At 28.5% G+C, this 23,236-nt stretch overlaps 1 protein-coding gene and 1 long non-coding RNA gene across 2 annotated transcripts; both read left to right on the forward strand.

The window, feature by feature from the left end:
• The first annotated feature begins 4,249 nt into the window (after nucleotides 1-4,249).
• Nucleotides 4,250-4,883, forward strand: LOC142219698 (uncharacterized). The gene is made up of 2 exons (XR_012717710.1): nucleotides 4,250-4,563; nucleotides 4,626-4,883. It is a non-coding gene; the product is annotated as an uncharacterized LOC142219698 (long non-coding RNA).
• Nucleotides 4,884-5,236: 353 nt separating this feature from the next.
• Nucleotides 5,237-21,629, forward strand: LOC142236103 (carbonic anhydrase 2-like). The gene is made up of 7 exons (XM_075307357.1): nucleotides 5,237-5,333; nucleotides 5,720-5,820; nucleotides 12,071-12,161; nucleotides 12,226-12,488; nucleotides 17,325-17,644; nucleotides 21,437-21,455; nucleotides 21,510-21,629. Exons 1-7 carry the CDS (start codon nucleotides 5,276-5,278, stop codon nucleotides 21,627-21,629), a joined length of 972 nt encoding a protein of 323 aa, XP_075163472.1. The 5' UTR covers nucleotides 5,237-5,275.
• Nucleotides 21,630-23,236: the final 1,607 nt, after the last annotated feature.

The following is a 23,236-nucleotide window of genomic DNA, read 5'->3' on the forward strand; positions in this document are numbered from 1 at the left end:
TATTTAATTGACGTAATATCAAAGACACAATAGTAAATCCAAATTCCTTTAAAAAAATTACATTTTATTAAAAAGAAATTTAATAAACTTTGCTTCAATTTTTTATACCCTCCACCATAGGATGGGGGGTATATTAACTTTGTCATTCCGTTTGTAACACATCGAAATATTGCTCTAAGACCCCATAAAGTATATATATTCTGGGTCGTGGTGAAATTCTGAGTCGATCTAAGCATGTCCGTCCGTCCGTCTGTTGAAATCACGCTAACTTCCGAACGAAACAAGCTATCGACTTGAAACTTGGCACAAGTAGTTGTTATTGATGTAGGTCGGACTTTTACGTATAGCCCCCATATAAACCGACGCTCAGATTTACCTTGCGGATCCTCTTAGAGGAGTAAAATTCATCCCATCTGGTTGAAATTTGGTACACGGTGTTAGTATATGGTCTTTCACGACCATGCAAAAATTGGTCCAAATCGGTCGATAAGTATATATAGCCCCCATATAAACCGATCCCCAGATTTGGCTTGCGGAGCCTCTAAAAAAAGCAAATTTCATCCGATCCGGCTGAAATTTGATACATGGTGTAAATATATGATCTCTAACAACTATGCAAACTTTGGTTCACATCGGTCGATAAGTATATATAGCCCTCATATAAACCGATCCCCAGATTTGACCTCCGGAGCCTCATGGATGAGTAAAATTCATCCGATTCAGTTGAAATTTGGTACGTGGTGTTAGTATATGGTCTCTGACAACCACGGAGGAATTGATCCATATCGGTCCATAATTATAACATATGTAGCCCCCATATAAACCGATCCCCAGATTTGACTTCCGGAGCCCTTTGGAGGAGCGGTTGAAATTTGGTACATGGTGTTTGTGTTTGATCTCTAACAACCATGCAAAAATTGGTCCAGATCGGTTCATAATTAAACCGATCCCCAGATTTGACCTCCGGAGCTATTGGAGGAGCAAATTTCATCCGACCCGGTTGAAATTTGGTACGTGGTGAAAGTTGGTACATTGCGCTAGTACACTCAAAAAAAAGTGAACTCTCTATTTCACTACAGCCATATTAACTTTATATTAGTTCATAGAATCATTATGTTTGGAAAAAGCTTATTTTAGTCAAATAATTTTTTGCGTATGTTAGTTAAATGAACTAAAAAACGGGAAAAAGTTATACACAAATAAAGCATAAAGATTTCCTAATTTCGTATTTCTTACAAAATAGTTCATTATTTCTTTAAATTTGTAAATTTTACCAAAAATGTGTCCACCATGCACTTCGTATGTCACTAAAGACATTCTTGCAATTTTGAACTCCAAGATTTCTCTTAAAACTACAAAATTTTCTTTAACTACTAAAAAATTTACTTATGTCTAATAAATTTTCTTAAATTTGTCGAAAAATATTTACTTATTTTTGCCATATCGGAGTGATGCCAGCGCTTGTAATACCGTTTAGTTAAAATTTTCTAAAAAAGTTCAAAATTTTCTAAAATTAATCGAAAGTTATCTTTCCTGGTGGGTTCACTATTTTTTCAATGTATATGGCCGCTAACAACCATGCCAAAATTGGTCCATTTCGGTCTATACTTTTATATAGCCGATCCCCAAAAATAATCTAGCAAAATTTTATTACTATAGGAAATTTTGTCAAAATGTTATTATTATAGAAAATTTTGTCAAAATTTGATTACTATAGAAAATTTTGTCAAATTTTTATTAATATACATAATTTTGTCAAGATTTTATTTTTATAGAAAATTTTGCCAAATTTTATTGCTCTAGAAAATTTTGTCAAAATTTTATTTCTATACAAGGTTTTATCAAAATTTTATTTCTGTAGAAAATTTTGTCAAACTGAATTATTTTCGTATTTAATCTGCCTTTTTTGTTTAATATATATCCTCTATGGACTAACTTACCCTGGATGGACTAACTTAATTGCCATCGGCAAGTGTTACCGCAACCGATTGTGGTTAAAGTCGGAAGTATAGAAACAAAGTAAAGACCGTATCACCCTTTATTAGTATTAATTTATATATGAAGAATCTAAACAATCTTAAAATAATTGCAAGTGTTAACATTTTAAAGGGTGATACGGTCAAAATTTGGTCAAGGGAAAACGCGTGTAAATCGGTGAAATCGTTTATTTAAAAAATCAAATTAAATTTCTTTTTCAAGTTCAATTAGTATAAAATTCAGGAAAAATATTCAGTTAGGCTTTCGCTTTTCCAAATCCGAATTGCCGGGCCTCACGCTTGACACCTGCCATCAGATATTGTACAGCCACCTTGTCCACCTTCTTCGCCGCAGAAACCCAGTTTGCCTTGAACTGCTGCTCGTCCTTAGCAGTTTTTTTGGTCTTCTTTAGGGTCCGCTTGACAATAGCCCAGTATTCCACAATTGGGCGGAGCTCTGGCGTGTTGGGAGGGTTCTTGTCCTTGGGAACCACCTACACGTTGTTGGCGTCGTACCACTCCATGGCCTTTTTACCGTAATGGCAAAATGCCAAATCCGGCCAAAACAGTACGGAACAACCGTGTTTCTTCAGGAAAGGCAGCAGACGTTTATTCAAACACTCTTTCACGTAAATTTCTTGGTTGACAGTCCCGGAAGCTATGAAAATGCTGTTTTTCAAGCCACAGGTACAGATGGCTTGCCAAACCAGATATTTCTTTGCGAACTTTGACAGTTTTATGTGCTTGAAAATATCTGCTACCTTTCCCCTTCCTTTTGCCGTATAAAACTCCTGTCCCGAAAGCTGCTTGTAGTCAGCTTTGACGTAGGTTTCGTCGTCCATTACCACGCAGTCAAACTTCGTCAGCATCGTCGTGTACAGCCTCCGGGATCGCGCTTTGGCCGTCGTATTTTGTTTATCATCGCGATTCGGAGTCACTACCTTCTTGTAAGTCGATAGTCCGGCTCGTTTTTTGGCCCGATGCACGGTTGTAGATGATACACCCAGCTTATTTGCGGCATCTCGGAGAGAGAGGTTAGGGTTTCGCTTGAAACTACAGGCAAATCTTTTTGTCGTCTCAGCGGCTTCCGGTTTTCGATTTCCCCCCGATCCAGACTTCCTGGCTGTCGACAAACGTTCCCCAAACACTTAAATTACATTTGTAACGGTTGATTTGGCAACTTTTAGCGATTTTGCCAGCTTTGCGTGCGAGTAGCTCGGATTTTCGCGATGCGCGAGCAAAATTTTGATACGCTCCACTTCTTGCTTGGACGGCATTTTGACAACTGAAGAGTGAATTCCAAAATCAAAATAGGAGCAACATTCTACACACACACACACCTTCAAAATGAGGGGTGTTCAGGTTTTTTAAATGCAAAATTGAAAGAAATACGTCAAGTTTATATTGACCAAATTTTGACCGTATCACCCTTTATAACCAAAGCAAAATATCGCCCACAAAAAAAAATAAATTCTGATGTGCGTAATCTAACAGGTGCAAAAATTTCAACCTATATATATGTATATAAATAGGTTAAATTACAAAAAATATATTTGCAAAAGAATATAAATACCAATAAAAACCATATTTCTATAGAAAGCCAAATAACATATTTCTCTTTTTATTTGTTCCTTTCCCAAATAAAACGTTATAACAAATATTAAATATTTAAATGAATAAAAAAAAAAATATCAACTGAACAAATTATTATGGGAAATTCTAAATACCAAGATAAATAGCAAAATCTCTAAGATGGCTTACAGAAATTTCTATAAATACACCCAGAAAAAAGTGCCTTCGAAACTAAAGGAAAAATTTTTCATCAATATAGTTTATCCATTTTATTTCCATTAAGGTAAAATTTTGTGAGAAATAATAAAATTTACTCGTTTCAGTAAAAATATCCTATACTGTAAGCAGTTAGGAATAGTTCATTAACTAGAATAAGGCATGGAATTTTACTCATACTATTTTCTTCGCTGGGTATAAGAATTTACTACTGAACAAGAAAATGTTATTCACCGATAACAAAGCATTCGTAAAAATAAACAAAACCCGAACTAAAACCAAGTTTCCTCAAAATTAGTAAAATTTCTTATAAAATGATAATTGCGACTTCCTTTATAATAGAAAGTTTTTCATACATACGAACAACACTTGGCATAGAAAAATATTTTAGTTCATTCGTACTAAGAAGTATGCAATCCAATCAAAACTTAAGGAAACACACTTGTTAGAATATAGGAAATTTTCCTATTTTTCTATTGTCTACCTGTAATCGATACCTGTCATCGCAATCGATGTGTTTGCGCGTGGGTGTAATCGATATGTTTGCGCGTGGGTTGTTTTTTTAGTTGGAATCGCGTTGTTGTGGTATACGGAAAGATTGTTAAAAAATAATATTGTAAAATAATATAATAAATAACAAATAAAATATATAAAATATTTATTATTTTAAATTAGTGAGAAAAATTTTCGTTTTTTGAAAATAAATCTATCAATGTTCGTGATGGTATATAAAGAAAGAAAACACCAGCAGAATAACAACCCTTTCATTTGTCTTCATTTTGGAATCTTCAATTATCAGGTAATATTCAGTGACGCTAACCTTTTGTAACAAAAATGGTTTATGATTTTTTATATTTGTAGGTATTGAAATTGTAAAAGGAGGACAAAATCGTTAGGCAGCAACTTATTAAAAGTGAAAAGTACAAGAAGAAGAAAAAGTGCGTTTTACAGTTGATAATATCACATGGAAATTGGAAACAGCGGAATAATAAACTAATATTTCAAGGAGATTCGATGCTGTTGATTCTTAATAAGTATATTCAATGTATTAATAAAACATGTCTTTTATTGAAGATAAAATTGCTCATATAAATAAATAAAATTGTATTTAAAAACGAAGGTAAGCAGTTCTAATTAAGAAGTAAAAGTTTTACCACAAATGTGTAAGATTTGTCCAAATGAATGAAAAAATTTCAATAAAATCATTCCATATATGAATTCAAATCAGTTAATTTTTTTCATTCTGTAGTATAGTGGTACATAAATATAGGAAAATGTTAACTAATATATGGAATGCATTATACCTAATTTCTACGAAAATCACATCGTTCAAACAAATAAAAATGTCTTTGGCGCTATACGAAGTTCAACTTTCTTCACAATGAGTTCATTTTAACTTAAAGAAGGGGTCACTTTTTTCTGGGTGTATACCTGAATTTATTCTGAGCCTTTCAGTTGCCTAAAAGAAGGTCAAGCTGTTAGACCAGTATTAGAGAAAAGGATTTGAAAAAATGGTGTCCGCAGTTGGTTTAGTGTACATCCTATTGCCATTGGCATTCGCCGCTGAAGGTAAGATATCCATGGGTATATGCATAAGGATAATTAAGGGTAAATTGATTTCTAATATGCATTTAACTCTAGACAGTCATCCTTCGTCAATATGCCGAAGCGTAATTTCATTTTCGATCTAAAATGCAATTTAGTCGTTTGGGAAATGATAAATTTAAGTTGACTGAATAAAAAATGAACTTAATTTTGGTTCTCATTTTTGCTCACAATGCAAATTATAGCGTCTTGAAATAAGCCGTAGTCAAAATGACGAAAGATGACGTTAGTGTTTTTGTACAGGATGACTTTCCAGGGTTAAATACAGTACCACAATAGTGGTGAATGTTAACGAAATATTTTAAAGGATTATTTTTATTATTATTTAATTTAAATTATTTAATTTATAGGTAGCCAAGAATGGTCATATGACAATGCCGCCCAATGGGGCAATGATGAACCCAAATGTAAAGGTCTGCGCCAGTCACCCATAGCTTTGAAAACATTAGAGGTAAGTAAGGCTCAATTATCAAAATGATTTTTTTGTTATAAAACTGTACACAGAAAAAAATTTCACGAAAAATTTTCCAATTAAAATTTTAATTGAGTTTTAAAAAATATTCAATTAAAAATTTAATTTATTCAACAAATTTTTTAATTGAAACAAAAATCAATCACAAAAATTAATAGTATCAATTAATTTTTTAATTAACCTTCAATAAATTTTTCATTATCAATTACTATCATTTCTGTGATTGATTTTATTTCAATTAAAAAATTAATTGGATCAATTAATTTCGTGATTGAACCAGAAAAACAATTTTTTGTGTGTAATATATCTATTTATGATCTGCAATGGAAACGAGTTTCCTTAATGATTTTGTAGACTGATGCACTGCGCTCAAAAAAAGTGAACTCTCTATTTCACTAAAGCCAATTTAACTTTATTTTAGTTCATGGATTTATTGCATATGGAGAAAGTTTACTTTACTCTAATACTTTTTTGCGTACGTTAGTTAAATGAACTAAAAAACGGGAAAAATTATACAAAAATGAAGTAAAAAGTTTTACTAAATTCGTACTTCTCACTACTTTGTGATTTTCACTTCTACTTCATTATTTCTTTAAATTTATAAATTTTACTAAAAATGCTTCCATCATGAACTTCGTATGTCACTAAAGACATTCTTGCAATTTTGAACTCCAATTTTTTCCTTCAAACTACAAAATTTTCTTTAACAAGTGAAAAAAACTAATTATCGGTCATTTTCATGTAGCTCCGTAAGGATTTAACTGCCAGTTAACAGAAAGTAAATTGCAAATATCTTCTCTTTGGTTAACTTTAACGGAAAAACTGTCGTCAGTTAAGTTCCTAATTCGCATATGGAATATATAGGCAAGATGACAGCTTCGTCCATAATATGGTTTAAAAGTTGGTTAGTTAACGGAACACTAACGGAGCTTTATGAAAATGGGAGTATGTCTAATAAATTTTCTTGGATTTGTCGAAAAATATTTACTTATTTTTGTGATATCGGTGTGATGTCAGCGTTTGTAATACTGTTTAGTTAAAATTTTCTAAAAATATTAAAAAAATTCTAAAATTAACCAAATGTTTTCTTTCTGGTGGGTTCACTGTTTTTTCAGTGTTCCCAAGTCAAACTATACAAAATTTCATTAAATTATATTATTTTCTCATCCCATACCCACATAGGGAATATGATCCCCTCAAACATGTTTCAAGGGCAAAATATTATTTTTGGATGGGGAACATATAACATGTTTTTCGCAACTATGTTATTTTCTCGGAAACTATGTTTATGATTTCGGTAAGCATTTTATAATTCTCAAAAAAAAATAACATTTTTGCTGAAAAAATGTCCAAATTCCATATGCAAAAATACCATTTTGTTCTTGAAACATGTTTGAGTTTCAAGTGTAGTTAGGTTAGGTTAGGTTAGGTGGCAGCCCGATGTATCAGGCTCACTTAGACTATTCAGTCCATTGTGATACCACATTGGTGAACTTCTCTCTTATCACTGAGTGCTGCCCAATTCCATGTTAAGCTCAATGACAAGGGATCTCCTTTTTATAGCCGAGTCCGAACGGCGTTCCACATTGCAGTGAAACCACTTAGAGAAGTTTCGGATTATCTCACCTCAGAAATGTCACCAACATTTCTGAGGTGGGATAATCCACCGCTGAAAAACTTTTTGGTGTTCGGTCGAAGCAGGAATCGAACCCACGACCTTGTGTATGCAAGGCGGGCATGCTAACCATTGCATCACGGTGGCTCCCTTCTATATAAATAAAACGTTGACTAATATTTACTACAGAAATAAAATTTTCTATAGAAATAAAATTTTGACAAAATTTTCTATAGAAATAAAATTTTGACAAAATTTTCTAAAGAAATAAAATTTTGACAAAATTGTCTAAAGAAATAAAATTTTGTTTTGTTTTGTTATTGTTGGTTTTGTTCTTTAAGCATTGTTGTTGTTTTTTATTTCAGCTTAAAACCATACATTGACTAAACTACAAGAGTAGCTTAACCAACAGAGGAAAAGAATGTTTGTCAAATTTATTTGGGCAAAGCCCTATAGACTGCAAGATGGTTGGATGGACGCACGTTTCGGAATTACCACATTCCTCATCAGCATCCTCTACTTGCAGCAAAACTATCAACCAATTATCAGAATAAATTCAGGCAGTTTATTAAACCCAACAGAACAACAATGCTTAAAGAACAAAACCAACAATAACAAAACAAAACAAATGGAAAAAGAAGAGGAGGCACGCTCAAAATAAACCCAGCCATGTGAATTCAAATCGATGATTTGACAGTGGCATAGGAAAAGAGATATGTTTGTTTCGAATTTATTTCGGCATAAGCCGGCTATCAATGTAAAACCTTTTTTCGGAGGGTTCAAGTGTGGTTTCTGTTGGGTTTAATAAACTGCCTGAATTTATTCTGATAATTGGTTCATAGTTTTGCTGCAAGTAGAGGATGCTGATGAGGAATGTGGTAATTCCGAAACGTGCGTCCATCCAACCATCTTGCAGTCTATAGGGCTTTGCCCAAATAAATTTGACAAACATTCTTTTCCTCTGTTGGTTAAGCTACTCTTGTAGTTTAGTCAATGTATGGTTTTAAGCTGAAATAAAAAACAACAAATAAAATTTTGACAAAATTATTATTGACAAAATTTCCTACAGAAATAAAATTTTGCCACAATTATCTATAGAAATAAAAAAAATCTATAGAAATAAAATTTTGACAAAACCAAATTGACAAGATGTTCTATTGAAATAAAATTTTGGAAAAATTTTCTAGACAAATAAACAAAACTATAAGAACAAAACTTTGACTAAATTTTCTACAGAAATAAAAATTTCTAAAGAAATAACATTTTGACAAAATTTTCGATTGAAAAAAAATTTTGACAAAATGTTCTATAGAAAAAAATTGTTGACAATTTTTTTTATAGAAATAAAATTTTGACAAAATTTTCGATTGAAATAAAATTTTGACAAAATTTTCGATTGAAATAACATTTTGACAAAATTTTCGATTGAAATAACATTTTGACAAAATTTTCTAAAGAAATAAAATTTTGACAAAATTTTCTATAGAAATAAAATTTTGACAGAACAAAATTGACAAGATGTTCTATTGACATAAAATTTTGGCAAATTTTTCTAGACAAATAAACACAACATTGACTAAATTTCTACAGAAATAAAATTTTCTAAATAAATAACATTTTGACAAAATTTTCGATTGAAATAAAATGTTGACAAATTTTCTATAGAAATAAAATGTTGACAACTTTTTCTATAGAAATAAAATTTTGACAAAATTTTCTAAAGAAATAAAATTTTTCCAAAATTATCTATAGAAATAAACAAAAATCTATAGAAATAAAATTTTGACAGAACAAAATTGACAAGATGTTCTATAGAAATAAAATTTTGGCAAATTTTTCTAAAGACATAAACAAAACTATAGAAACAAAACTTTGACTAAATTTTCTACAGAAATAAAATTTTCTATAGAAATAATATTTTGACAAAATTTTCTATTGAAATAAAATTTTGACAAAATTTTCTAAAGAAATAAAATTTTGATAAAAATTTTCTAAAGAAATAAAATTTTGATAAAAATTTTCTAAAGAAATAAAATTTTGACAAAATTTTCTATTGAAATAAAATTTTTCCAAAATTATTATTGACAAAATTTTCTATAGAAATAAAATTTTGCAAAATTATCTATAGAAATAAAAAAAAAATCTATAGAAATAAAATTTTGACAAAACAAAATTGACAAGATGTTCTATAGAAATAAAATGTTGGCAAATTTTTCTAAAGAAATAAACAAAACTATAGAAACAAAACTTCAACTAAATTTTCTACAGAAATAAAATTTTCTATAGAAATAATATTTTGACAAAATTTTCGATTGAAATAAACTTTAGACTAAATTTTCTAAAGAAATAAAATTTCGACAAAATTCTTTAAATACATACAATTTTGACAAAATTTTCTAAAGAAATAAAATTTTATTATTCTATAAAAATTAAATTTTGACAACATTTTCTAAAGAAATAAAGTTTTGACAACATTTTCTAAAGTAATAAAGATTTGACAAAATTTTCTAAAGAAATAAAATTTTCCCAAAAATTTTCTAGAGAAATAAAAAGTTGACTATATTTTCTAAACAAACAAAATTTTGACTAAAGTTTCTACGGAAATAAAATTTTCTAAAGAAATAAGAGTTTGACAAAATGTTCTAAAGAAATAAACTTTTGACAAAATTTTCGTTAAAAATAAAATTTTGACAAAATTTTCGTTAAAAATAAAATTTTGACAAAATTTTCTATAGAAATAAAATGTAGACAAAATTTTCTAAAAAAAATAAAATTTTGACAAAATTTTCTAATGAAATAAAATTTTGACAAAATTTTCTAATGAAATAAAATTTTGACAAAATATTCTATAGAAATAAAAATAAAGATAATTTTCTATAGAAATAAACAAAATCTATAGAAATAAAATTCTGACAAAATTTTCGATAGAAATAAAATTTTGACAAAATTGTTGATAGAAATCAAATTTTAACAAAATTGTCTATAGAAATAAACTTCCGACACAATTTTCGATAGAAATAAAATTTTGACAAAAATTTCTATAGAAATAAAATTTTGACAAAATTTTCTAAAGAAATATAATTTTGAAAAAAAAAAATTTCTAAAGAAATAAAATTTTAACAAAATTTTCTATAGAAATAAAATAAAAGTAATTTTCTATAGAAATAAAATTTTAAATCAATGTTTCTTCAAGCTCGAGGTTTTGTTTTTAAATATTTTATTTATTGTTTCCAATATTTCGCGATTTCGATTTGGATCGCTTCCTCATCGAAGCAAAATATTGGGAACAATAAATAAAATATTTAAAAACAAGACCTCGAGCTTGAAGAAACATTAATTTATAATACTAACAAAAAGGTCGACCAAAAATCAAATAAAAACTAAGAAATAAAATTTTGCTAAAATTTTCTATAGAAATAAAATTTTGACAAAGCAAAATTGACAAAATGTTCTATAGAAATAAAATTTTGGCAAATTTTTCTAGAGAAATAAAAAGTTGACTATATTTTCTATAGAAACAAAACTTTGACTAAGTTTTCTACAGAAATAAAATTTTAACAAAATTTTCCAAAGAAATAAAATTTGGCAAATTTTTCTAGAGAAATACAATGTTGGCAAAATTTTCTAAAGAAATAAAATTTTCCCAGCGTTCTCTTTGGAAATAAATTTTTAATAAATGTTCTGCAGAAAAGAAAATTTTACCAAATTTCTCTATAAAAATAAAATGTTAACTAAATTTTCTATAAAGTCAATATCTTAAACATTTTAGTTTATTTTAGGTCATACTATCAAAGTATCAAATTTGTACACTTAAATAAATTATCGCTATTTGGAGTGATCATAATATAATAAATAAACTTCTAAAATAAAATAATGAAATATTTCTTTAGCAGAAATATTTGGTTTTCATAATAATCACAAAAATGTGATCAAATACTGCAATATAATATTTTTTTATTTGGTAGTTTTTTTGGTAAAATTTTCTTCAAATTTTGGTAGAATATTTTTGGCTTGAATGGCAACCGTTCTGAGTACGTTTAAAGGCAAGATTTATGAAAAACCGGTAAATTGGCAGATTGCAACACTAGGGTTCCCCAATCCTGCCAAATAAAAAACAACCCTCGTATTTTTAAAATTTTCACAAGATTTCGACAGGATATGCGGCAATGGAATGTTACGTTTTTACCGCGAAATCTCTAAATGTGTGACATAAATCCAGAAAATAAATGAAATATTAACAAAATCGACTGTAATTGTTTTGTTTGTAAGACAAACATTTTTTGGTGATAAAACTTTGATCTTAAAAAAATTAGTGCAAATTGGGGAATTAGGGCAAGTTTCATTGAAATCGCCCAAATTTTCATCATGAGTTTTTAATTTTTGAATTACTTTAAGGTTAGATTAAATTATTACTTTACGTTTTTTAATGATTATTTTTCGGTGTATGTCATTTTAACCACCACACCATGGAGGCTTTCATTATTATCTAAAGATTTTTGTTTCTTTAATTATTTGAACATTAGGCATACATTTTTTCATAAAATGGTTAAGAGGATTTATTCTTCATTTACTATTTAATTAACAATTTTGTTTTTATTTCCCTATTCTGCGTAGAGTACCACACCAGCATTGAGGCCACTTAAATTCTCGGACTATGATAAACCCTTGTTTGGATCCCTCACTTTGAGCAACAATGGTCATTCAAGTAAGTTCGGTTGATGTGATTTTAATTCGAAGCTATCAATATCCGTATTATGTTTCATTTACAGTTGAATTCAGCATACCAAAAACTATCAAGGGTGCACTACCCACCATTAGTGGTAGCAATTTGCCTGGTAAATTCGAAGCTGTTGCCGTTCACTTCCATTGGGGTAGCAAAGGTGTTAAGGGTTCCGAACATACCGTTGATGATCATCGTTATGATGCTGAAATGCACATTGTCCATAAGAATGTCAAATATGCCAGTGTGCCAGAAGCTACTGAACATTCCGATGGTTTGGCAGTGTTGGGTATTATGTTTGAAGTTCCCAGGGTAAGTACTAGAAAGATATTTAAGATAATATTTTTTTACGTGATATCAAGATATTGTCCGGTTTATCCGACAACCATGTATGTACCGTCGTATAAACCCAAAATTGTATTTCTATAGAGAATATTTAAAAAAAAAATTATCAACATTTTATTTTCTATAGAAAAATTTTGTCAAAATTTTATTTTCTATTGAAAAATTTTATTTCTATAGAACATTTTGTCACAATTTTATTTCTATAGAAAATTTTGTCAAAATTTTATTTCTGTAGAAAATGTTGTTAAATTTTTTTTCTGTAGAAAATGTTGTTAAAATTTTATTTCTGTATAAAATGTTGTGAAAAGTTTATTTCTATAAAAAATGTTGTAACAATTTTATTTTTATTGAAAATTTTTTCAACATTCAATTTCTATAGAAAATATTGTCAAAATTTTATTTCTATAGACAATTTTGTCAAAATTTTACTTCTATAAAAATTTTATCAAAAGTTTATTTCTATAGAAAATGTTGTCAAAATTTTATTTTTATAGAAAATTTTGTCAACATTTAATTCCTATAGAAAATATTGTCAGCATTTTATTTCTGTAGAAAATGTTATTAAAATTTTATTTCTGTAGAAAATTTTGTCAAAATTTTATTTCTGTAGAAAATGTTGTCAAAATTTTATTTCTATAGAAAATTTTGTCAAAATTTTATTTTTATAGAAAATATGTCAACATTTAATTTCTACAGAAAATATTGTCAAAATTTTATTTCTGTAGAAAATATTGTTAAAATTTTTGTTTCTGTAGAAAATTTTGTTAAAATTTTATTTCTGTATAAAATGTTGTCGAAAGTTTATTTCTATAGAAAATGTTGTCAAAATTTTATTTTTATAGAAAATAAATCAACATTAATTCCTACAGAAAATATTGTCACAATTTTATTCCTATAGAAAATTTTGTCAAAATTTTACTTATATAAAAATTTTATCAAAAGTTTATTTCTATAGAAAATGTTGTCAAAATTTTATTTTTATAGAAAAATTTGTCAACATTTAATTCCTATAGAAAATATTGTCAGAATTTTATTTCTGTAGAAAATTATTTTAACATTTTATTTCTGTACAAAATTTTGTCAAAATTTTTTTTCTATAGAAAATTTTGTCAAAATTTTATTTCTGTAGAAAATGTTGTCAAAATTTTATTTTTTAATGAAAATTTTGTCAACATTTAATTTCTATAGAAAATATTGTCAGAATTTCATATCTGTAGAAAATGTTATTAAAATTTTATTTCTGTAAAAAATTTTGTCAAAAGTTTATTTCTATAGAAAATTTTGTCAAAATTTTATTTCTATAGAAAATGTTATTTCGGTAGAAAATGTTGTTAAAATTTTATTTCTGTAGAAAATGTTGTCAAAATTTTATTTCTATAGAAAATGTTGTCAAAATTTTATTTCTATAGAAAATTTTGTCAAAATTTTATTACTGTAGAAAATGTTGTTAACATATTATTTCTGTAGAAACTGTTGTCAAAATTTTATTTCTATAGAAAAAGTTGTCAAAATTTTATTTTTATAGAAAATATGTCAACATTTAATTTCTACAGAAAATATTGTCAAAATTTTATTTCTGTAGAAAATATTGTTAAATTTTTTTTTCTCTAGAAAATGTTGTCAAAATTTTACTTATATAAAAAAAATCTTTCGATATTTTACTCCTATGGAACAATTTTTCAACATTTTATCCCTATAAAAAAATTTTATTTCTATAGAAAAATTTTTCAACATTTTATTTCAATCGAAAATTTTGTCAAATTTAAAAATTTGAAATCAAAAAATTTATTCTTTTGTCAAAAATTTTATGTCTATAGAGAATATTTCCAAAAATTCATTCTTTTGTCAAAATTTTATTTCTACAGAAAATTTGGCACAATTTTACTTCTATAGATTTGGTCAAAAATTTATTTCTGCAGAAAATGTTGTTAAAATTTTATTTCTGTAGAAAATGTTGTCAAAAGTCTATTTCTATAGAAAATGTTGTCAAAATTTTATTTTTATAGAAAATTTTGTCAACATTTAATTTCTATAGAAAATATTGCCATAATTTTATTTCTGTAGAAAATGTTATTAAAATTTTATTTCTGTAGAAAATTTTGTCAAAATTTTATTTCTATTGAAAATGTTGTAAAAATTTTATTTTTAAAGAAGATATGTCAAAATTTAATTTCTACAGAAAATATTGTCAAAACTTTATTTCTATAGAAAATTTTGTCAAAATTTTATTTCTAGAGAAAATTTTGTCAAAATTTTATTTCTATGGAAAATTTTGTCAAAATTTTATTAATATAAAAAAATTCCACATTTTACTTCTATAGAACTATTTTTCAACATTTTATCCCTATAGAAATTTTTGTCAAAATTTTATTTCTATAGAAAACTTTGTCAAAATTTTATTTCTATAGAAAATTTTTTCAAAATTTTATTTCTATAGAAAATTTTGTCAAAATTTTATTTCTATAGAATTTTTTTTTCAAAATTTTGTCAACATTTAATTTCTATCGAAAATATTGTCATAATTTTATTTCTGTAGAAAATGTTATTAAAATTTTATTTCTGTAGAAAATTTTGTCAATTTGTTTTTTTATTGAAAATGTTGTAAAAATTTTATTTTTATAGAAAATATGTCAAAATTTAATTTCTATAGAAAATATTGTCATAATTTTATTTCTGTAGAAAATGTTGTTAAAATTTGATTTCTGTATAAGATGTTGTCAAAAGTTTATTCCTATAGAAAATGTTGTCAAAATTTTATTTTTATAGAAAATAGGTCAACATTTAATTTCTACAGAAAATATTGTCAAAATTTTATTTCTATAGAAAATTTTGTCAAGATTTCATTTCTATGGAAAATTTTGTCAAAATGTTACTTATATAAAAAAATTCAACATTTTACTTCTTTAGAACTATTTTTCAACATTTTATCCCTATAGACAATTTTGTCAAAATTTTATTTCTATAGAAAATTTTGTCAAAATTTTATTTCTATAGATTTTTTTTTTTCAAAATTTTGTCAACATTTAATTTCTAATGAAAATATTGTCATAATTTTATTTCTGTAGAAAATGTTATTAAAATTTTATTTCTGTAGAAAATTTTGTCAAATTTTTTTTTCTATTGAAAATGTTGTCAAAATTTTATTTTTATAGAAAATATGTCAAAATTTAAATTCAACAGAAAATATTGTCAAAATTTTATTTCTATAGAAAATTTTGTCAAAACTTTATTTCTATGGAAAATTTTGTCAAAATTTTATTTCTATAGAATTTTTTTTTCAAAATTTTGTCAACATTTAATTTCTATCGAAAATATTGTCATAATTTTATTTCTGTAGAAAATGTTATTAAAATTTTATTTCTGTAGAAAATTTTGTCAATTTGTTTTTTTATTGAAAATGTTGTAAAAATTTTATTTTTATAGAAAATATGTCAAAATTTAATTTCTATAGAAAATATTGTCATAATTTTATTTCTGTAGAAAATGTTGTTAAAATTTGATTTCTGTATAAGATGTTGTCAAAAGTTTATTCCTATAGAAAATGTTGTCAAAATTTTATTTTTATAGAAAATAGGTCAACATTTAATTTCTACAGAAAATATTGTCAAAATTTTATTTCTATAGAAAATTTTGTCAAGATTTCATTTCTATGGAAAATTTTGTCAAAATGTTACTTATATAAAAAAATTCAACATTTTACTTCTTTAGAACTATTTTTCAACATTTTATCCCTATAGACAATTTTGTCAAAATTTTATTTCTATAGAAAATTTTGTCAAAATTTTATTTCTATAGATTTTTTTTTTCAAAATTTTGTCAACATTTAATTTCTAATGAAAATATTGTCATAATTTTATTTCTGTAGAAAATGTTATTAAAATTTTATTTCTGTAGAAAATTTTGTCAAATTTTTTTTTCTATTGAAAATGTTGTCAAAATTTTATTTTTATAGAAAATATGTCAAAATTTAAATTCAACAGAAAATATTGTCAAAGTTTTATTTCTATGGAAAATTTTGTCAAAACTTTATTTCTATGGAAAATTTTGTCAAAATTTTACTTATATAAAAAAATTTAACATTTTACTTCTATAGAACTATTTTTCAACATTTTATCTCTATAGAAAATTTTGTCAAAATCTTATTTCAATAGAAAATTTTGTCAAAATTTTATTTCTATAGAAAATTTTGTCAAAATTTTATTTCTACAGAATTTTTTTTTCAAAATTTTATTTCTATAGAAAATTTTATCAAAATTTCATATATGTAGAAAATATGTCAACATTTAATTTCTACAGAAAATATTGACAAAATTTTATTTCTATAGAAATTTTTGTCAAAATTTTATAGAAAATTTTGTAAAAATTGTATTTCTATAGAAAATTTGTGAAGTACTTCATAGTTTGAGAGGAGTACTTTGTTTTGTTTTTATTCAAAAATTCTGTAATACAAAGCCAATAAAGGCTTATAAAAATATATTACATCCTAACAAAAATACTGAGCAATTAATATAATGTAAATAATTTAATATCATTAAACTAAGAAGAGAACTGATTTAAGTGGCTCACCCAGAGTAGTAGTAATTATGTAAATAGCGATGAAATAAGTGCAAAATCTACAAAAAAAAAAATAAAAATTCTACCAAACACTAAAACATCTAGCAATTATGGTAGAATTCTACCAACTGCGGCAACCGTGATAGCAATACTTATTTATCGATTTCTACCTAGTTCCTAATATACCTTAATATACCATATTTATTCATTCCACTTTATTTATTATCTCAAATCTCTCTCTTATTGTAGACTCTTAATCGCAAATATCCTGGTTTATATGAAATCTTCGATAAATTACCCAAATTGATTGATTACAAATCGTCAGCATCCGTAAAGAAATCCATTACCTTGGGCCATTTATTGGGTGATTTGAATAAATCGAAATTCTTTACCTATAGCGGTTCTTTGACTACTCCTGGCTGTGCTGAAGCTGTTACATGGCATGTTTTCCCCGATGCTCTTCCCATTGCCTTGGAACAAATACAGAAATTCTGGGACATTAAAAATTCTCATAACGAGCCATTGATCAATAATTTCAGACCTTTGCAAGAACGTAATAGGCGCCCCGTGTATTATCATGCCTAAAGAGGCAATATTTAATAAAATTATAATAAATTAAAAAACAAATATTTTTTATTTTAGTGATAATTTTTATACCCTCCACCACAGGATGGGGGTATATTAACCCCCCATAACCCCATAAAGTATATATATTCTGGGTCGTGGTGAAAATCTGAGTCGATCTGAGCATGTCCGTTCGTCCGTCCGCCTATTGAAATCACGCTAACTTTCGAACGAAACAAGCTATCGACTTGAAACTTGGCACAAGTAGTTGTTGTTGATGTAGGTCGGATGGTATTGCAAATGGGCCATATCGGTCCACTTTTACGTATAGCCCCCATATAAACGGACCCCCAAAATTGGCTTGCGATTGTTCTAAGAGAAGCAAATTTCATCCGATCCGGCTGAAATTTGGTACATGGTGTTAGTATATGGTCTTTAACAACCACGCAAAAATTGGTCCATATCGGTCCATAATTACATATAGCCCCCATATAAACCGATCCCCCGATTTGGCTTGCGATTGCTCTAAGAGAAGCAAATTTAATCCGATCCGGCTGGAATTTGGTACATGGTGTTAGTATATGGTCTCTAACAACCATGCAAAAATTGGTCCATATCGGTTCACTTTTACGTATAGCCCCCATATAAACGGACCCCCAAATTTGGCTTGCGATTGCTCTAAGAGAAGCCAATTTCATCCGATCCGGCTGAAATTTGGTACATGGTGTTAGTATATGGTCTCTAACAACCTTGCAAAAATTGGACCATATCGGTCCACATTTACGTATAGCCCCCATATAAACGGACCCCCAAATTTGGCTTGCGATTGCTCTAAGAGAAGCAAATTTAATCCGATCCGGCTGAAATTTGGTACATGGTGTTAGTATATGGTCTTTAACAACCACGCAAAAATTGGTCCATATCGGTCCATAATTACATATAGCCCCCATATAAACCGATCCCCCGATTTGGCTTGCGATTGCTCTAAGAGAAGCAAATTTCATCCGATCCGGCTGAAATTTGGTACATGGTGTTGGTATTTGTTCTCTAATGACCATGCAAAAATTGGTCCACATCGGTCCATAATTATATATAGCGCAGATATAAACCGATCCCCAGATTTGACCTCCGGAACCTCTTAGAGGAGCAAAATTCATCCGATACGGTTGAAATTTGGTACGTAGTGTTAGTATATGGTCTCTAACAACCATGCAAGAATTGGTCCATATCGGTCCATAATTATATATAGCTCCCATATAAATCGATCCCCAGATTTGTCCTCCGGAGCCTCTTGGAGGAGCAAAATTCATCCGATCCGGTTGAAATTTGCAACGTGGTGTTAGTATAAGGCCGCTAATAACCATGCCAAAATTGGTCCATATCGGTCTATAGTTATATATAGCCCTCAGATAAATCGATCCCCAATCACACAAAAATTGGTCCATATCAAGTTCATAATTGTATATAGCATATAAGCCACCCCCATATTTCAATTCTGGCTCTCTACGTAATATCTAATACATACTACGTACACTCTTAGAAAAATATGTTTTTCATATGTTCCGATATAAACAAAATGTGTTTCGGGCACAATTTTAAAACACAATATATTTAAGTGCAAACATGTAATGTTCCTAAGCTAACACTAAATGTTTGGGACATCTATGTTAATATGTTAGAATATATTATGTTTGGGACATGAATGTTTCATAAAAATCATATGTGTGAATGCAAACATATATAAATTTACAAATTTCGACTAAACATACATATGTTGTGATATTTTATTCAAAGCGACAGAGAGAGTATAGAGAAAGAAATAGAGATGGAAACCGGGAGAGTTGACGAAAGATATCAACATAACACAGTGAAAGAATCAAAAGAGAACAATTTCTGTGAAACCGCTTGTATGTTGTTTCGGAAAACTGTTTTATGATAAGGCCAAAAATTTGATATGCTTAAGTCTTAATATTATTTAATTTGAATAAAAAGAATAGACATTCGGAACCAAGAGAATAGACATTTGAAAAACAAACAGCATATGTTTTCACCTTGAGAGCAGCATTTTATGTATGTGTGGACATGTGTTGTTTATCATTTTGGCATTATGGGCACAATTTTTTCCTTGGTTCGTTAAAAGAAATCAGGGGTCTTCATAAAAATAACGAAAGGGCACTATACTCTTTTTAGAGTTGGGACAGTAAAATGAAATAAGGAGGAAATAGTGAAAAATTACACAGTAAAATGTATAAAAACAAAGTTTAGTTCCTCTTTATTAATAAGTAGTCCACGAGGAGTTGACGGACACCTTCAAATATAAAAGCGGGCATTAAGTTCGAGTTTTGCAGCTAAACCAATTTAAAACGTTTATTTTTATGAATTTTTTATTTATGAATTTTTAAAGAAAAATAAAAGGTATTTTAGTGCGATGGTGTTAAATGCTAGTAAAAAACTGTTCACGCCTAAATAAATGTATGTTTATATTATAAAATTATATATGTATGTTTATACTCGACTCCACGTTCTTCTTTGAATTCCTTGCAAATTTTAAAGTTTTGTACCAAAAACAGTTTTTTGTTACAAAATTGTTATTTTTGCAATAAAAACATAATATTTTATAAATTTCTATAAATCTTTAATAACCCACATTTCGAAGTTTCATTATAAAAATTTAATATAGTATAAATATAAATGTGTAAATTAAAAAAAAAGAAAAGTGTTCGGTCGGAGCAGGGATTGAACCCACGACCCTTTGCATGCAAGGCAGACATGCTAACCACTGCTCCACGTGGCAAACAAATGTATGTTTCTGTTAAACAATGTTATGTTTGCATAGGCTCGTGGGCGCTGCAAACTATGCTATATAAATGTAACTTATAACGATAATTATCTGCTGGTGACCATAACAGCTACGTAGCCCAGTGGATAGTGGGTTGGCTTACAAACTGTATGGTTCTCGGTTCGATTCTCCGTGCAGGCGAAAGGTAAAATTTAAAAAATATATATAAAAGTGAATAATTTCTTCAACATTATTTGTATTACAGAAAAAGGTGCCAAGAACTAAAATATTTCGTGGAAGCGAAAATTACAAGTATGTTAGGCAATGAGCACAATCGTCTTTGGGAAAAATTCTTCCAAGCATATAATATTTTTGGGCTCATAATGCTTCCAAACATATAATATGTTCACATAAAACAAACATATTAATGTTTCGCCAGTATCCAATAATATATGTGCTTCCTGCAAAATATGTTTGGAACATATGTTAAAGAAGCGATTTTTTTTGAGGGTGTATGGACTAACTCACAATTTAGAAAACGATGTTAAGAAGTTTTAAGATACCACGACCCAAGTAATTCGATTGCCGATGGCAGTCTTTCGTAGAAGTTTCTACGCAAAATATAATGGTCGTCAAAAAATCCCAATTATAACAGTTACTTGAAAGTAGAATTGCTGTCTGTTTTTTTACAAATGAACCTTACACACTACCGGCAAAATAAAACACAGTGCACACATTTTTCAAGAAAAAAAAACACCATTATTCCAAGGCACGAAAATCGGATAGAAACTAACTGATATAAAAAGGCAACAGCCAAATGCCGCTCGATAAATGTCAACTCTAAACATCCGCGATGAATTACAATAAATACAGATTTTGATTTTATATATTGGGATTGAGAAACTGCAGAGTTGAAATCGGTCAACTGACAGCTCTATGGTAAAGCTTGACATTTTTGAGGTTATGCACTCATATGTTCGTTCTGACATAAGAGCGCTTTTTGTGTTTTTTTTTTCAGGTTCATCTCACCCCAAAATGTAATTAAATAGTTACCATTTCCGTGTGATTATTTTTTACAACTTTCGACGTAGAAAATCAGTTGTTGCAAGATCTTCACACTTCGCGTCGACAATGCGAGCTCTCACATATCGGCTCGAAGAACTGCATTTTGGAGCAGTCAAAACATCACTTTGATGGGTCATACGCCATAAAATTCTTTACTTCTTTTTATTCCTGTACTTAAATAAAATAAGATGAAAGGTCAACGTTTTACCGAGACCAGAAGAAGCGGTTAATGCGTTCAGAATCCATGTTTTGTAGACCCCTCAATTAGAGTGACAAAAGACCTTGGACAATTGGTTCAAAGTATATACATCTTAATGGGGAATATTTTGAAAAACAATAAATCTATTTTCCATAATTAATATTTGTTTTTGTTCTCTAATCCTGAAATACCCAGCAAAAAAAGCGTCGCCAAAAAAGTAGTGAAAATGTTCTTTTTGGATCCGGAAGTTGAGCAAAATTGGCGCAGAAGCGATGAGTTTAACATGGGCTTGTCATAGGACGGATGTCCACCATTTCAACAGCCGTTGCAGTGAATTTGCATCACTTCTTAAAGTGTGATGCGAATCCAGTGATATGGATGTGAATAAAGAAATTTTGTGATATTTTGACGAATAAATAACTTTTAAATTTTTTATGATTTTTAATATATTATAACGCTTGTCTGGAACGTTTGACATGAAATATTTTCAAAAATTCGCAATTTTTCTAGAAAGAATTTAGAATTTTTTTTCGGCAAAATTTAAATAATTTTCACTATTTTATTAATTTTTAATCGGGTTTTAGCTCATTTGAAACAACACAACTTCAAATTTCCCATTAAAAATATGAAAAAAGCGAGTTATAAAAAAGACTCAAATGAACTTCCTGTGCAGTTAAAATACAGAACATCTTTAGGAGGACATTTTTGGAAGTGCTTTTAAAGTTGTGCCTTAAGAAGAACTTCCAAATTTTTTTGCTGGGTATAAAAGGCAACCCTGGTACCTAACCTGTCCTAACCATTAAATAACAATGGCTCCTTACATTTAGATATTGGCCAATAACACATTCACCAAATTTTCCATATGGCACAAATGCATATCGGTCGACTCATTGTTTAATTTACAAATATTCAGACCAAATAAGGAGAGTGGGAGATCTTACATTCAAATCTATTAACAATCACTGAAAATTTGAATCAAAAAAACTTTGATACCACCAAGTATACCTCCGAAAACATTTCCATGGTGCCAATCAAATCATAGTTGTCACTTTGTAGTACATTGTGCCTTCAGTTGTGATCATTAGAGTCATACTTCCATTAGTCGCTGATGTCTTGTTGTAACACATCTTTTACACCAAAAGTCGTGACTTGGAAAGCCTTCAAGGAATCGTTAGACGGCACATTAAAAGAGCCTAAATCTTACAAATATACCACACATAGCACCTTTTTAGATCATTTTTCCCTTCACTCTGTGTAAATCCTCTACATATTACATAGTAATGCTAGTTAAAATTAAATGTTTTATTAATGTCTCTTGTTGGCCGCTTTAAACAACCCATACGTTGTAAATGTTTTAACGATTAAGCAAAATTTGATGGGTCCCTTAGAGTTTTCAAGCGAAATCCGCTTTACCTTGTATTCGCTGGCACACACACATCAAGTACTTGGCACTTACCTACCTTATGTCATATGTGGTAGGAGTTTGAGCACGAATAAATCCTACTTACTTTGCAAAAACCTACCTGGCTTTAAGCAATTGACCCGCTTTTAAAA

Source organism: Haematobia irritans, chromosome 1, assembly GCF_050003625.1.
Source record: "Haematobia irritans isolate KBUSLIRL chromosome 1, ASM5000362v1, whole genome shotgun sequence".
NCBI lineage: Eukaryota > Metazoa > Arthropoda > Insecta > Diptera > Muscidae > Haematobia > Haematobia irritans.

Bases quoted from the DNA above. Each gene is read 5' to 3' on its own strand.
- LOC142236103 (XM_075307357.1), top strand. From the start codon at position 5,276: ATGGTGTCCGCAGTTGGTTTAGTGTACATCCTATTGCCATTGGCATTC. The intron at 5,821-12,070 runs GTAAGTAAGGCT...TATTCTGCGTAG, and splicing joins TAGCTTTGAAAACATTAGAG to AGTACCACACCAGCATTGAG. The intron at 12,162-12,225 runs GTAAGTTCGGTT...TTTCATTTACAG, and splicing joins GAGCAACAATGGTCATTCAA to TTGAATTCAGCATACCAAAA.